General features: G+C 41.7%; 1 protein-coding gene across 1 annotated transcript; it reads left to right on the forward strand.

Moving 5' to 3' along the window:
* The first annotated feature begins 10,189 nt into the window (after positions 1-10,189).
* Positions 10,190-12,367, forward strand: LOC130719429 (uncharacterized). The gene is made up of 2 exons (XM_057570058.1): positions 10,190-11,500; positions 11,624-12,367. The coding sequence occupies exons 1-2, from the start codon at positions 10,190-10,192 to the stop codon at positions 12,365-12,367; spliced, it is 2,055 nt and encodes a 684-aa protein (XP_057426041.1).
* Positions 12,368-14,962: the final 2,595 nt, after the last annotated feature.

A 14,962-nucleotide genomic window follows, 5' to 3' on the forward strand; every position in this document is an offset into this window, starting at 1 on the left:
AAGGTTGAATTCCGACGAGCCTTCAAGGACCATTCCGGCCCAACACAATCTTGTCGACGGCTCACTTTCCCGTCCAACAGTCATCTCGTCGCCGCTTGGTCCAAACCTGAAGTCTTCCGCCAACGCCCCTCCTCCACCTGTTCATACTTCCACCCTCTCCTCAGGGTCTGTGAGTCGGGGATTCCCGTATTCTCTAACTTTGTCATTAGCCCAAATGGCGCGAATGGATGAAGTTGTTAAGCAGCGTGGTTTGGATAATGTCTCTGAAGGGGCTGTGGCGGGAGTGCTCCACGTGTTCCACTGCTATAGGCGCTCCGCCCAGGATGCCGACGAATTACGATCCGAAGTGGCGCGCCTCCGCGCTCTCAATTCTCAACTTGCTGAGGATCGCAAAGTGCTCGCCGCTTAACTGATCGCCAAGGAAAACTCCTTTTCCAAAGAACTAGCCGAGCAGTCCGCTCGTTCTGAAGTTAGCTTAGAGTTCCACGATAGGAGGATTTCTTAATTGGAGAAAACTCTTGCAGACCAAATAGCTTTGACGGAGGCCGACCTTGAAAACCTTCGATCTGACCTGGCGATAAAAGATGATCTTCTATCCTCAGCGAAGACTCAAGCCCTTCTTGACGCGAAGTCCTTAGAAGAAAGATTGAGGTCAGAGGCTGCTGTTGCTGTCGCTTCTGAACGTGGCCGAGGCTTCTTCCTTGCCAAAGCCCAAGTCGTACATCTCCATCCTCTGATTGATCTCAACCAGATAGGAGCATTTAAGAGGGTTACACCCACAGGATTGGTCGGGCCCGACGATCCTCCAGGCTTCGTCGCCGAGCGTTGACTTTATGGTTTGAATGAAGGTAGTTCGAAAAGGAGATTCTTTGATGGATTGTTAGATTCTAAGAAGATAATTTTCTTACGAGCTATTGGTCAATAGATATTGAGTGTGAGACTATTGGTAGAAGAGGCTTCTGATGAGAATAGAATAGTATTAGCATGATGTTTATGGTTGTGAGTATTATGGTTGAGCTGTTAGCATGAGAGTATGACGACACTTGTCTGATTGTTCATGTAGCGTTCTGACACTACGTGTAGGTTGGAAGGAAATGTGAGGGAATGGTCATCGAGACAATAAGTTTCGATGACGAAACTTTCTTTTTGGAGGGTAGTATTGTAAGACCCTGAAATAAATAACTAGATTATTTATTTATTTCGTTTTATTAATCAATTGAGTGTTTCTATTATATTATTTATATGTTTATTTTGTAGGGTTCTTTGGAAGTAAGAATAATATTTTAATTAAATTTTACTTTACTATTTATTATTAATTTTAGGAATTAATATTCCTAAGTTAGCTCACATACTTTAGTTATCACTTTCTAGTATTAAGGGATGACCTGTACTAACAGGTTACCTTTCTTAGTTACCTGTGATAGCCTTACCTCAAAGGAATATTCTTTATTCTTTTTTCCCCACAACCACTCATTCAAAATATCTTTTCCTATCACTTTCTCTCTCCATGTGGGACCCACCTACACCCAATCAGATATTATTTTCTTCCCTCACTCACTAAACACTCGACGCTCTCTCTCTCTTCCCCCACAACATTTTCTTCTTCTTCACGTGTTCCTTCTCTTTTCTACACCAGACCATTTTCTTCTTCTTTTTCTTTCTCTTCTGCAAGTGCCACACCACAACATCTTCTTCTCCTCCTCTTGGTAGCCGCCACCCAAGGCCAAACACCACCACCACCACCGTGCAGCATCTTCTCTCCTTGACTGAACCAGTACCACCACCGTTCTTGTTCTGGTTCCTCTCTCAAGAACAAGCCGCCACCACCCTGAGCTCTCTCCCTCACGCACAACACCACCATTCCTCTTGCTGGCTCAGCCGCGAGCACCACCACCTTCAGGAGCGACGTGAAGCAACGAAACCAGAGAAATAGAGCCACCATGAAACCCTAACTTCATCCACCTTCAATCTCCGATCTCTGGCGAACCACTAAGCTTTTGAAGAAATCAACACCACCATTGAACTCCCCTCATCATCCGCAACAAAACCCCTCCATCAATTTGTTGTTCCGCCGCCCTCCGCCGTGAGCCGCCGCCAACCACCGTCTTCTCCGGCGAGACCTCCGCTGGAGAATCTGCAGGACATGGCTTTTGAGAGCCCTCGACCTCCTCTTCTCAAATCTGAGACCAAACTACTCCTAAGAGGTGTTTCCTCTTGTCAATTTTGGACATGATAGTCTTAGGTTATATGATTTCTGATTTGGGGAAAATAGAAATTGGATTTCATGTTTAGAAAATGTATCAAGGTGCTGCTGTAACTGTTATAATTAATTCTGTCTTTTACCCCTTTTTGTGATTAATGAAATGGGCATGAACTACATTACAATAGCTAGGTTGTTAGAATAAAATAAACTTGGCAGGATTTCGAACTCTTGAACTCATTCTTAAGCTGTGTTAACAACTGAATTTGAAGAAGTTGTCTTCATAAGAATTGGAGATCTTTTCGTTAGAAAACGTTTGCCGCTGGTATCATGTCGTTTCGACTTGTGTTGCTCAAGTTATGCGCATTTTAGTGAGCACGGGTTAAGCTGTCCCGTTTCTCGCGAACTGCTGTTAGTATTTTATTTTTTCCTTATTTTGTACTTCGAATTTCGACTTGAAAATTTACAAGGATTTAGAAAACATGTTAAAAAACCCATAATAAAAATATTATATTTTTCGGAGTGCATTTGACATATTTAAAAATTAGCCAAAGTCGCTGTACAGTTTATAATTGTTTGACAAAATTAGTTATTTCAAGTGCTAAGAGTTGCTTTGGAGAATAGATGAGAAAACCTTTTATTTTAAAAAGATGTTACAATGTTTTGGAGTAGGAAAACCCCTTTTGGACTTTACTTACGTACGTTGTTTATCCGTTTATGAAAATAGATGACGTTTGAGTTTTACGCTCATTTATTCGTTAGAAAGCGATTGCGAAAGGTTTTGAAAGTCGAACAAGTTTTTGGAAGTGTTAGGGAATAAGAGTTTGGATATTATCTCTTTTGTTAATGAATGTTTGAGATAACATATTTGGTTAGAGATAGAGCAGTTAGGTTTGGATTCCCGAGTGAGGAATTAGACTTGGAAAGTAGGTAGCTCAATTAGTAATTACGCTTTGTCTACTTATGAAGGGTATGAATAACGGAAGCGCTTGGCGACGAAGCCAAATGACAAAAAGAAGCGAGTCGACACGGGAAAGCAAGGATGTGATTGGATTGTAGTTGCAGTTTAGGCAGGAAATTGGCTAAGGTAAGGGTAACTCAGTTTTAGCGCGTTTTTGAGTCTTGCATGCTTTTATCGCACTGCATGCGTTTGAGATGAAGGTGTTGAAATTGATTGACATTTGATTATGGCTGTTGTGTTGAACTGGGAAAATGTTTTCTGGAGGCTTCGGCCGAGTGAACTTATTGAGACGTGTGTCTCCATTTTCTGAAAGGCTTCGGCCGTTTACTGGTTTCTGTCATTACTGCTTTCTTGTTGATATGACAGGGTTAAGTTTTCCAGCACTGAATTATTGATTCATCGCTCAATAGAGCTTGATGTGTTTGTGCGGATATGGAACTGAATTGACGAATGCTTGTTATATTAAGAGTAACATAGGGTTACTCTGTCTTGATTATTGGATTTGAAATTGTTGATATTTGTGCATATGCGTTGTTGGATTGTACTGTGTGGCCTTTGTGGCGGACTGTGTGGCCTTCGTGGCGTTATTAAGTGGCAGATCAGTGGTTTTCGTTCCATGTGATTGTCCCGTCTTGCGAGACGCTTTTGATTTGACCGACTGTGTGGCATTCGTGGCGTACTGTGTGGCCTTCGTGGCGTTATTAAGTGGCAGATCAGTGATTTTCGTTCTACGTGATTGTCCCGTCATGCGAGACGTTTTTGATTTGACCGACTATGTGGCCTTCGTGGCGTACTGTGTGGCCTTCGTGGCGTTATTAAGTGGCAGATCAATGGTTTTCGTTCCAGGTGATTGTCCCGTCTTGCGAGAGGTTTTTTAATTTGACTTGTCTTGGTAGTAGCACATAGTTGTACTACAGAGCACTTATATATTGGGTTATATGGATTGATTATATTGTTGAGGTTGTCGATATCTGATTTGATGTTATATTGTTGAGGATTGTTGATATCTGATTTGATGTATATTGTTGAAGTTGTTGATATCTGATCTGATGTTATATTGTTGAAGTTGTTGATATCTGATTTGATGTTATATTTTTAAGGTTGTTGATATCTGATTTGAGGTTATTGCCATATGATTTGATTTTATATTGTTGAGGTTGTGGATATCTGGTTTGATTTTATGTTGTTGATTTTGCTGATATCTGATTTAAATCTATGTTGTTGATATCTGAATTAAATTTAGGTTGTTGGATATATGTCGTTATCTATCTTGAATTAAGTTGCTAGCTTATGTGTCATGTTACGCACTTAAACTTTGATAGCATGCGTTTCCCTTTTATACGTGGTAATTGCATAGAGTTAACCCTTTCTGCTTGCTACTTGTTGTTTGGGCGCTTAAGGCTATTAGGCGATGGAGAATCTTTGATGGAGCTTAACCTTTGTGCGAGGGGAGATGAGGACCTGAAGAACTGTGGATGACTCGAAGAATAGAGTCGGGTGTAGGGCTAGAGCCTTGGGTTAGAGAGCTTACCGTTATTGGTTTAAGCTTGCATAATGATTTTAGAAATTTATATTTGGGGTTTCGGGTACTCGCCTTGTTCAAGGTTTGATGTAAATTTATTTACAGTTGGGAGTATGCATGTCATGTTTTGGGAATACTTCGAAAAGAAAAAAATATACGCATGGTTGAAAATCATTTTGGAAAACATTGCATATGTACTTTATCAAGTTGTTACCGTAACCCCTGAAATTCGGGGTGTTACACTAACGGTTGTGATTTACTCTCATGTTCTCACATAACATCACCTTTCTCATAAGATACATCCTCTAAGGTATATATTTAGTATTCAACTGGGCGAGACCCCAGGGGCCCTCGCCCAGGGATGCTTGCCCAAAGCGACGCATCAACCAGGGTATGGGCCTCCTCCGAGAGGCCCAACCGGCCCACTAAGGGCAATTAGAAATGTCAGGCCCAACCCCCAGCCTATAAATAGGGGTCGGTTACCAATTGTAAATGACTCTTAGCTCATTTCATGAATAATAAACTCACGATTCAGTTACGCTCTCTCTCTAAGCGGTTACACGCTCTCTCTCTAGATTCTCTCATTACAATCCTCTTACCCTAGGTACTATACCTTCTTTCTATGTTCTTGGCTGGAACATTTGGCGCCGTCTGTGGGGATCGGTAGATTTCGATTCCTAGACTACGTGGATTACTATTTTTGGTTGAGAGAAGTTCGGAATTCTGTGCAATTTCCTCTGATTCTCGTGTTTTTTGGTTGAATTTCTGGTTCGCGGTTGAAATCCGATGGAGGCTCGCCGTCGTCGACGTAGCGAGACGTTGAAGTAGAGGCGCGGTTCACCGCCTCGTCGTGTGAGGGGAAGGCCGCGTCGCGAACAACCTGAGCAACTGACTCCTCCGATGCCTCCTCCGCCTCCACCGCCTCCCACTGATCATTCATGTTGTTGTTGCATTGGATATCATGTGGTTGCTACTTCAGCTTTGTAATTTCTTTATCTGCTGCTTTGAACGTCTCTTTGCTCCACTTAGTTAGAGTCCTCTTGCATGCTTTCATTCTCTGTAGTGTATATCCACTGGTCTTGATGTGCCCTAGGTTCCTGCCATCTTGTAGCCACTATGCTATTGCACTCCACATGGTCATTCCAGAAAACTTCATATTTAAACTGAGTACCATTGCGGGTCTTGGGTATAGGTTCCAGTATGGGATAAAAAATCAAAGGCCCACTATAATCAAGCTGTAACTAACTAGTGTCAACAAAATTTCAAAAGAAAAAATGAAAGGCCCACTGTAATAAATAAAAACTTGTTAGGAAAAGAAAAGCCCACATGCATGATCCATTAACAGAATAAAGGAAAATAATTAAAAAAATAAAATGGGTGACTCGCTGGTCTGACTGAAAATCGGCCGAGTCACCGAGTTAAGCATCGAACCGGCCGGTTCAAACCGGTTCCAGCCGAGTGGCATGCACAACCGATCGGATGTGTGGCTTGGACCGGTCAAGTCACCGAGTCCCTGTGCAACCGGTCGGACCGGCCGGTCCGAGCCGAGTCTTAAAACACTGGCTGTAAGACCCTAGTTTATAGATTAAATAATTAGTCTTCTATTCACGCTTAAATTTCGATGAATCATGAAAGGAACCTGAACAAGTGTTTGCAGAATTGGAAGACTTAATGAAGGAGAAAGTTTAGTGCAGGACTAAGAATGGTATTATAGTCAGTTTAAGTTATAGCACGAGCCTTTTTCACTTCCGCCTTAGGGAGAGAGCGTTCGTAAAAGGTTATTTCCGCTCTTAAAGCACTGTTTGAGCGAAATTCAAAATATTTAGAAAAATAAGAATCTCTCTTTATTTTTCCTATGACCAGTGTTTCGATACGGAACTCTAGACTGTATGCACGATAGGTTTCACTTCTCGAAAGTCCGACGAAGCTAAATTCTATCTTCTTAAGGACTTCCATTCAAAAAATCTTCTTAAGGACTTAAAAATAAGCCCTGGATGAAGACTTTTTCTATTCGGAGCTTCTAACGAAGTTTCCATTTGCGTAATCTTATTTCCTTCGACGATTGAAACATTTCTTCAGAAGGAAGTTTCTTCATCCCATGTCAGCTGCAAAAAAGTAGTTTTTCGGGTTAAATTGATTCATACCGCTTTTGGATCGTTCACTTCAAATCCAAGAAACCTGTTTTGAGTTCTAGAATTCTGTCGCCAGAAACTCACTTAGAATCCACAGAGGAATGTACTTGAAAAATCGAAATCGCGAAATATTCAATTTCCCGCGTTTTCTCTCTCCTATAAATAGCAAAAAAATCAAAATATCTTACCCATTCACCCACCCAAACCCGCGAGCAAGGAGGAAGAGAGGGAGGAGGAAGATTCTCGTCATTTCTTGACTGATCGTCGTGCTGTCAGTTGCTACGGATCGACATCGAGGTATTCATCCTAATTCTTACCTTTGATCGTCTTTTCTATCGCTTTTCTACATCTCTTTCGGTGCTCAAAGTTTTGAGCTTTTTGTAGAATGGTCCAAATAACTCAATTTCTCTTTCAAAACTTCATCCCTACCATTCATACGTCGTAATTACTCCGCCGATGTCTGCCGATTCTTGTCGGATCGTCGTAGAGATTGAAAACAGACAAAAAAACCCATTTTTTCACTGAGGGTTTGCTTTTTTAAATCAAAGATCCACGACTTAGCTTAGCGCCAGTAGGATTAGTTTCTATAAACGACGTTGTCAACAACCTCATTAATTTTATTTTTCAAAATTTCAACTTTGAGTTTTTGAGCTTAAAACCTTGACCAAATTATCCCTATGTCAGTTTTCCACCTGATAATTTTTCCGGGCATTAATTCACCCTAGATATGACATATGATAACCTAGGAATCAAATTTGATCGAAGAAAAAACGCCAGAAAACTATAAATAGTGCCACGACCAAGAGCACCCTTTGGGGGGAGGAAAATTTCTTTTTCCGCGAAAACTCGTCTTCTCGTGTTAGATTATCGTACTCTGAAGCTTCTAATGCTTCGTCTGACGTTAGTAAATATTGCTCGGTTAGTATTGACTTGTTTTGATTGAATTATGTTGTGTTTGCTCAAAGGGTTTGACTGTGGAAACCTTAGGAGCTGTTGGAGAAGCAAGTGAAGGAACCCTGCCGTATCAAGCTGGACGACCCGGAGGTGAGGGCAACTTACTTGCTAGATAATGACTTATGCGTCGATAACTCCGACTTGCTATTTGTTTATGCTTAAGATTGATTAAGCTGATCTGGAAATGGTTTTCTGAGGCTTCGGCCGTTGTTAATCAATAAAGACGTGTGTCTCCGTTTTCTGGGGCTTCGGCCGACATTTGTGTTGTTGCTTGATTATTGTTAGGGTTGTTGTTGATTAATTCACATGTTATACGTGCTAAGTGGTTAATCATTAGTGATGTTGATATATGTGCTCATGTTTTGTTGGATTGTACTAACTATATTGTGTAATTATACATATATCTGTGGAACGTCAGAGTGTGGGAAAACGGGAAGTTATGCCATACTAGTGATGGGATTTTGAGAGAATGTTTGACAGGACGAACCGAGGTTCGAGTCCTTGTCGCTTTTAGTGGGTCGAGACCATATTAAGGAGTTACTGGGGATGGTGGGATCTTTTAAACTTATAGAGTTAGAGACAAAAAGAAATGAAAACTATTTTACAAAAGAAATTCATAATACACTGTTGACCCAGGGATGTAAGGGTATTTTTGTGGGTCTTTTATTTTATTTTTAATTTATATTCTGAGTTTTAATTAGTTTTTATGGTATTTTTATGTAATTTTCATATTTTTAATTATTTTAGGATTTTAGGAGTTTTTATTTTGATTTGTTAGATTTTATCTATCATTAATTAGTACTTTTTAAATTATATATGTAGTTAGGATTTAGGTTGTTTATTTTTGGATTATTATCTTTCTAGTATTTTATTTGATTTATTTTGATATTTTTATTTTATTTTAGTTAGGATTTTCAGAATAAAAAGAAAAGAGGAAATCAGGAAAAAAGATCTGATTCGGTGCTGATGATCCACGAGAGTTCCCATGCACGCCCAGGAGATTGATGGCCCCTGTTTCTCTGTCCTCCACGTGGCACAAGCTTGACCAAGGTCCACTATAAGGCTGTAGGTTGCGTAGCACTTGATGTCCCACTTTAACCATAGCCCAATACGAAGCTAACACGTGGCAGGGTGTTGAATTGCCAAAAAGTGTACTGCACTTGGGAACAGGCGGAAAAGCAATATATTTAAAGGTTTGGTTTAGCAATATATAGAGATATATATTGAACGTGATTGGAAGCTTTTGGTGATGGAAATTGAGCACAAACTTCTTACGGTTTTGAGAGTTTTTTCAAGGTTTCTACTGGAGGTTTTAGGTGATATTTTCTTTCTCTTGAATTCTTGATTATGGTCATGCTAGGAACTTCTTTTAGTACTTGGGTTGTGAATCCGTTTTAAATGATGTTTTGATTTGAACCGTTATTTATATGAATTCTCTTTTCCAATCTTCGTAATTGAATCAATTTATATTGTTTATTCTTGAGTCGCGCAAGGAACTTGCTAATTTCTATTAGAACGGAAGCTGATTAGGAATTAGGGAAATAAGGATTCGATTCGATTAGGCGTTCCCTACTGCTTGATTCAAGAGTAGAACCTAGTTGCGTTGGCTAGTTTAATTAGAACTTAATCTTCAATTCCCTGGTCTAGGTGCTCGTAAAACAGACTTAGTAATTGAATTAGAAGTCTAGGGCGTGTGAGTTATCAACATCCTAGAATAAAGGCTAAATCGCCGAAGAGAGGTTTATTGAGTTCATATAAATACTGTTAAAATTGAAGCATAGGACAAATAGGTGAAACATACCCGAGTGCTATTTTCCCAACTGAATTCTCAAATCTATTTAATTTTCCGTGTTACTTATTGCTTTCAACATCACTACTTCAAAAATCTGAAATTGGTTTTTACTTTTTATAAGTCTAAATAAGAGAATTAATAGAAACTACAATTGAATTACAATTCTCGAGGGATCGATAATGGACTGGGCGGGACATGAGCTACTTCATGCCCACCCAGGACACTTACGGATTAGGGCGAGATACCGGTTTGATAAGGGCCACATGCGATGATGACTGGCCTGATGGTGAACCATCTTACTAGTGGACCCCATCTGTTAGCTGGAAGATTCATTTGGGTTTGTCTTATTTGCATAGGGATTTGGGCCTTGATTGTAAGGCTCAAATGTAAGAACAATCTAGATGATGACCACACCCTCTATAAAAGGGAAGTTCTTACCTTGTATCTAACAACTTTACTATCATTAATGAGAATATTCTCTCTTTATTACATCATTTCCATATTTATGCTCTGCTAGGGTTTATCATTGTATCTTTGATACTTAGATTGGCTCTAGTACAGAACATTGGTGTCGTCTGTGGCTCTGACCTAGATCTACACGTGACGTAGAAGGTGAGTGTTACGGTTGATGGAGACTCGTTCGTGTGGTGTAGGTCGTCGTGACTTCCGCCGTAGAGGTGGGGGTCGTCACGGCCGACGCGGCGGCAATCGAGATGATAACCATGTCATACATTCTGAACCAGAGCAGGAGGCTTCCTCGGAGGGTGTTCACTCGGTGGCGCGGTCACAACCGTCACCGGCGACAGAACCAACTCCGGGTAAACCTTCAGATCTGCTGGCTAAGTCAGATCCAGGTGTCCGGCGGTGGCCAACGACGCCCGTACACATAAATCCGGATGACTTAAAGGCTAGCAACCATGTGAAAGAACAAGAGGTGATAACAGGCATCACGCCAGTAGCTTTAAAGCATATGCTGGATACTTTGCAAAATGTTCAACGTCAGAATGAACATTTGAACCAAATGAGAGATTTCAAGCGTGGACAACGTCTAGAGGCTGAGGATGTAGTTGAATTCCAACCTTTCGTACCCGCCGTCACAGCGGTTGAAATACCCGAACATTTGCAAACAATGACATTGGACGCCTATTCAGGCGACTCTGATCCGATGGAGCATTTGAGGTACTTCAACACCAAAATGGTTATTGGCGGGGCGACAAATGATGTGAAATGTAGATTGTTGCCATCAACATTTAAGGGCATGGCGATGCAATGGTTTATTAAGCAGCCACCTTTCTCAATTGACAGTTTCACTGATTTATCTACTAAGTTCTTAACTCAATGCTCAGCCAACAAGACCACAAAAGCAACCATATTTGATCTAAACAATATACATCAACAACCGGGTGAGAAACTTAAAACATACATGGCGCGATTCAGCAAGATGGTTGTTCAACTGGAGGAGGATAGTCTAGATGTATGTGTGGCGTCCTTCAAAAACGGACTTCGGGCAAGACCTTTGAATCTTGATTTGACAAGGCGCTCGGCGCGTGATATGATGGACCTCCGAGCCAGAGTTCAAGAATTTATCTTGATAGAGCAAGATGATCAAAACAAGAAGGAGAGAGAAGATTGGAGAAAAGGTGCCCCACCAGGCACTGTTCCACCAGAAAAGCCCAAGGCGGGAAAAGACGTAAGGCCAACATTCACTCCCCGCCAACCAAGGCCCGGCCCATATCAGAATTCAAAACTGGGATTCCAAAGCAACACTTGGCACAGGAATTCCCAAGGAGCTTCCCCAACTCAGGTGACTCAGCCAGCTGCCTCACCAAATACAGCCCCACTCACCAAACTAAATGCGCCTTTGAGCACAATACTGAGGGCTGTGGGTCAGACGAATGTTGTGCAATATCCACCACCGCCTAGGCGACCACCATCTAATGTCGATACTAACAGGTGGTGTGAATTTCACCAAGCTTTAGGACACACCACTAATAACTGTTGAGCCTTGCGGCGAGAGATCGATCGATTATTTAAGGCAGGACATTTGGCAAATTTTGTTAAGGATGCTTCAGCACAAGAGCCCGCCAAGGTGACTCAGGGCGACAAAGGAAAAGGCAAGGAAGTGGTGGAAGAATTAGGCGATCCTGTGGGTGAATGTTCATCTATCGCAGGCGGATTTGGTGGCGGTGAGATCTCCAGCAAAGCCAGAAAGAGATATGTAGCGGCGGTGAACTCAGTGCACGAGGCATATGAAGGAGCATGCTGGTTGAATCACTCACCAATCACATTCTCCCCTCAGGATTTTGCTCATGTAATCCCACATGACAATGATCCGATAGTGGTAACAATCAGAGTCAACAATTACAAAACAAAGAAAGTGTTTTTGGACCAGGGATCCTCGGCTGACATTATTTATGGTGATGCATTCGATTGCCTGGGCCTAAAAGAATCAGATTTAAAACCATATTCAGGGACTTTGGTTGGATTCACCGGCGATCGTGTCAATGTGCGAGGCTATGTGGAAATCCCAACTGCTTTTGGAGAGGGGGAATTTGTCAAAAAATTCCAAGTCAAGTATTTGGTATTAGCATGTCGTGCAAATTATAACGCCCTCTTGGGGCGAGACACTCTCAACAAGTTATGTGCTGTGATATCAACAGCCCACTTAACCATAAAGTATCTGGCGTGCAACAGGAAAATTGGAATTTTGCGTGTGGATCAGAATGCAGCAAGGGAGTGCTATCTTAGGAGTTATGGAAGAAAGGCCGCCAAGGAGAGTCATCGAATTACAGAAATTTTCCCATAGGAAGGGTTTACTCTGGACCCAAGAGACGACGCTGGCGATTTCCGCCCGCAGCCTTTGGAAGAAACTAAATCCGCAAAAGTCAAAGATAAGGTATTAAAGATCGACAGTAGCTTGTCATAGGATTAAGAAAACCGGTTGATCGCCCTGTTAGGTGATAACTTGGATCTATTTGCTTGGACGATCAATGATGTACCAGGAATTGATCCTAGTATGATCACTCACAAGTTGGCTATACGAGCAGGAGTGAAACTAGTCATGCAGACAAGGCGACGAATGAGTGAAGAAAAGGATAAGGCGGTGCAAGTAGAAACCGATAAATTAATTAAAACTCAGTTTATTCGTGAAGTACAGTATCCTACATGGCTCGCCAATGTAGTGATGGTCAAAAAAGCTAATGGGAAGTGGAGAATGTGTACGGATTACACAAGTCTTAACAAAGTGTGTCCAAAAGATTCTTATCCCCTCCCTAATGTTGATAAGTTGGTAGACGAGGCTTCTGGAAATGAACTTCTGAGCCTCATGGATGCCTATTCTAGGTATAATCAAATCATGATGCATCCCCCATATGAGGAAAGCACGACGTTCATGACCAACCAGGCTAATTATTGCTACAAAACCATGCCTTTTGGCTTGAAAAATGCGGGTGCCACTTATCAGCGCCTGATGGACAAATTTTTTGCAAACCGAGTGGGAAGGAACATGGAAGTATATGTCGATGATATGATTGTCAAATCTTCCAGGGCGGGTGAACATGGTGAAGATCTAAAAGAAGCATTCGCTCAATTAAGAAAATACAAGAATCCTGAAAAATGTGCCTTTGGGATCCAAGGGGGAAAATTCTTAGGGTTCATGATAACATCAAGAGGAATAAAAGTAAACCCAGATAAATGCAAGGCGATTCTGGAAATGAAGAGTCCAGCCAATGTCAAGGAGGTGCAACGATTAACGGGACGTTTGGCGGCATTAGCTCGTTTTTTTACCAATGGCGGGAGATAGAGCGGCCCCATTCTTCACATGCTTAAAAAAGAACTCAACATTCCAATGGAAAGAAGCATGCGAGCAAGCCTTTATCGAGTTAAAAAAGTTATTGGCCACGCCGCCTGTGTTATCCATGCCTACACCGGATGTTCCTTTGATCCTTTACTTGGCGGTCACGGACAAAGCAGTTAGCACAGTATTGCTCCAAGAGGAGGAGAAAAAGTATAAGATCATTTATTTTGTTAGCCATACCTTGCAAAGCGCCGAACTGCGATACCAAAAAATTGAAAAGGCTGCTTTGGAAATTCTGAAAACGGCAAGACGCCTCCGGCCATACTTTCAAAGTTTCCAAGTGAAGGTTGAAATTGATATTCCACTGCGGCAAGTACTACAAAAACCTGACTTGTCAGGGCGGTTAGTCAGTTGGTCAGTAGAATTGTCTGAATATGACATCCAGTATGAGCCAAGAGGAACTGTTACAATCCAAAGTTTGATTGACTTTGTGGCGGAAATGACGCCTACAGAAGGCGAGGGAATGACTGGAGAGTGGATCTTGTCTGTTGATGGTGCTTCCAACGACAAAGGAAGTGGGGCGGGAATAACAATTGAAAGCCCGGATAATATGGTCATCGAGCAATCTTTGAAATTTGAATTCAGGGCAAGCAACAACCAAGCAGAATATGAAGCACTGATAGCCGATTTAAGGCTCGCCGTTGAGTTGGGAGTTCGGAAGCTGTTCATCAAAGGCGATTCACAGTTGGTGATAAACAGGTAAAAGGAGAGTACCAAGTGAAGGACCCACAACTTTCCAAATACTTGGAAATTGTGCATAGGCTAATGATGGTGATTGAAAAAGTCAGGATATAACACATTCCAAGAAGCCCAAATGAGCGGGCAGATGTATTGGCAAAGTTGGCTAGCACGGGACGATTGGGCAATTACCAGACAATCATTCAAGAAACTCTTCCTCGCCCCAGTATTGACCTTGTTGAGATAAAGATAAAGGCGGTAAAGGCTATAACAGAAGGGGAATCCGCGTGGATGGAGCCAATTAAAAATTTTCTTCAAAATCCCACAAGAGAAGACGATTTAAACACAAGAGAGAAGCGCAGAGAGGCCAGCTTCTACACACTAGTAGGCGATGAACTGTACAAGCGGGGAATAATGTCACCATTACTCAAATGTGTGGACACTAAGGATGCCCAGGGGATTATGGCAGAAGTTCACGAGGAGTTTTTTCTAGCCACATAGGAGGGCAATCTTTAGCAGTGAAAGTACTGAGGGCGGGATTTTACTGGCCGACAATAAAGAAAGACTGTTTAGAATATGTTAAAAAATGTGTTAAGTATCAAGTTTTCTCTGATTTGCATAAAGCCCCGCCAGAACACTTAACAACCATGATGGCACCTTGGCCCTTTGCTATGTGGGGAACGGACATACTAGGTCCATTTCTAGTAGCAAAGGCGCAAATGAAGTACATTATTGTGGCGGTGGATTATTTCACTAAATGGATAGAAGTGGAGGCATTGGCAACCATTACCGCCGCTAAAGTCAGAAATTTTCTATGGCGAAGGATAATATGCAGATTTGGTGTTCCCATGGCGTTGGTGATGGACA

This window comes from Lotus japonicus, chromosome 5, assembly GCF_012489685.1.
Source record: "Lotus japonicus ecotype B-129 chromosome 5, LjGifu_v1.2".
In the NCBI taxonomy this organism is placed as follows: domain Eukaryota; kingdom Viridiplantae; phylum Streptophyta; class Magnoliopsida; order Fabales; family Fabaceae; genus Lotus; species Lotus japonicus.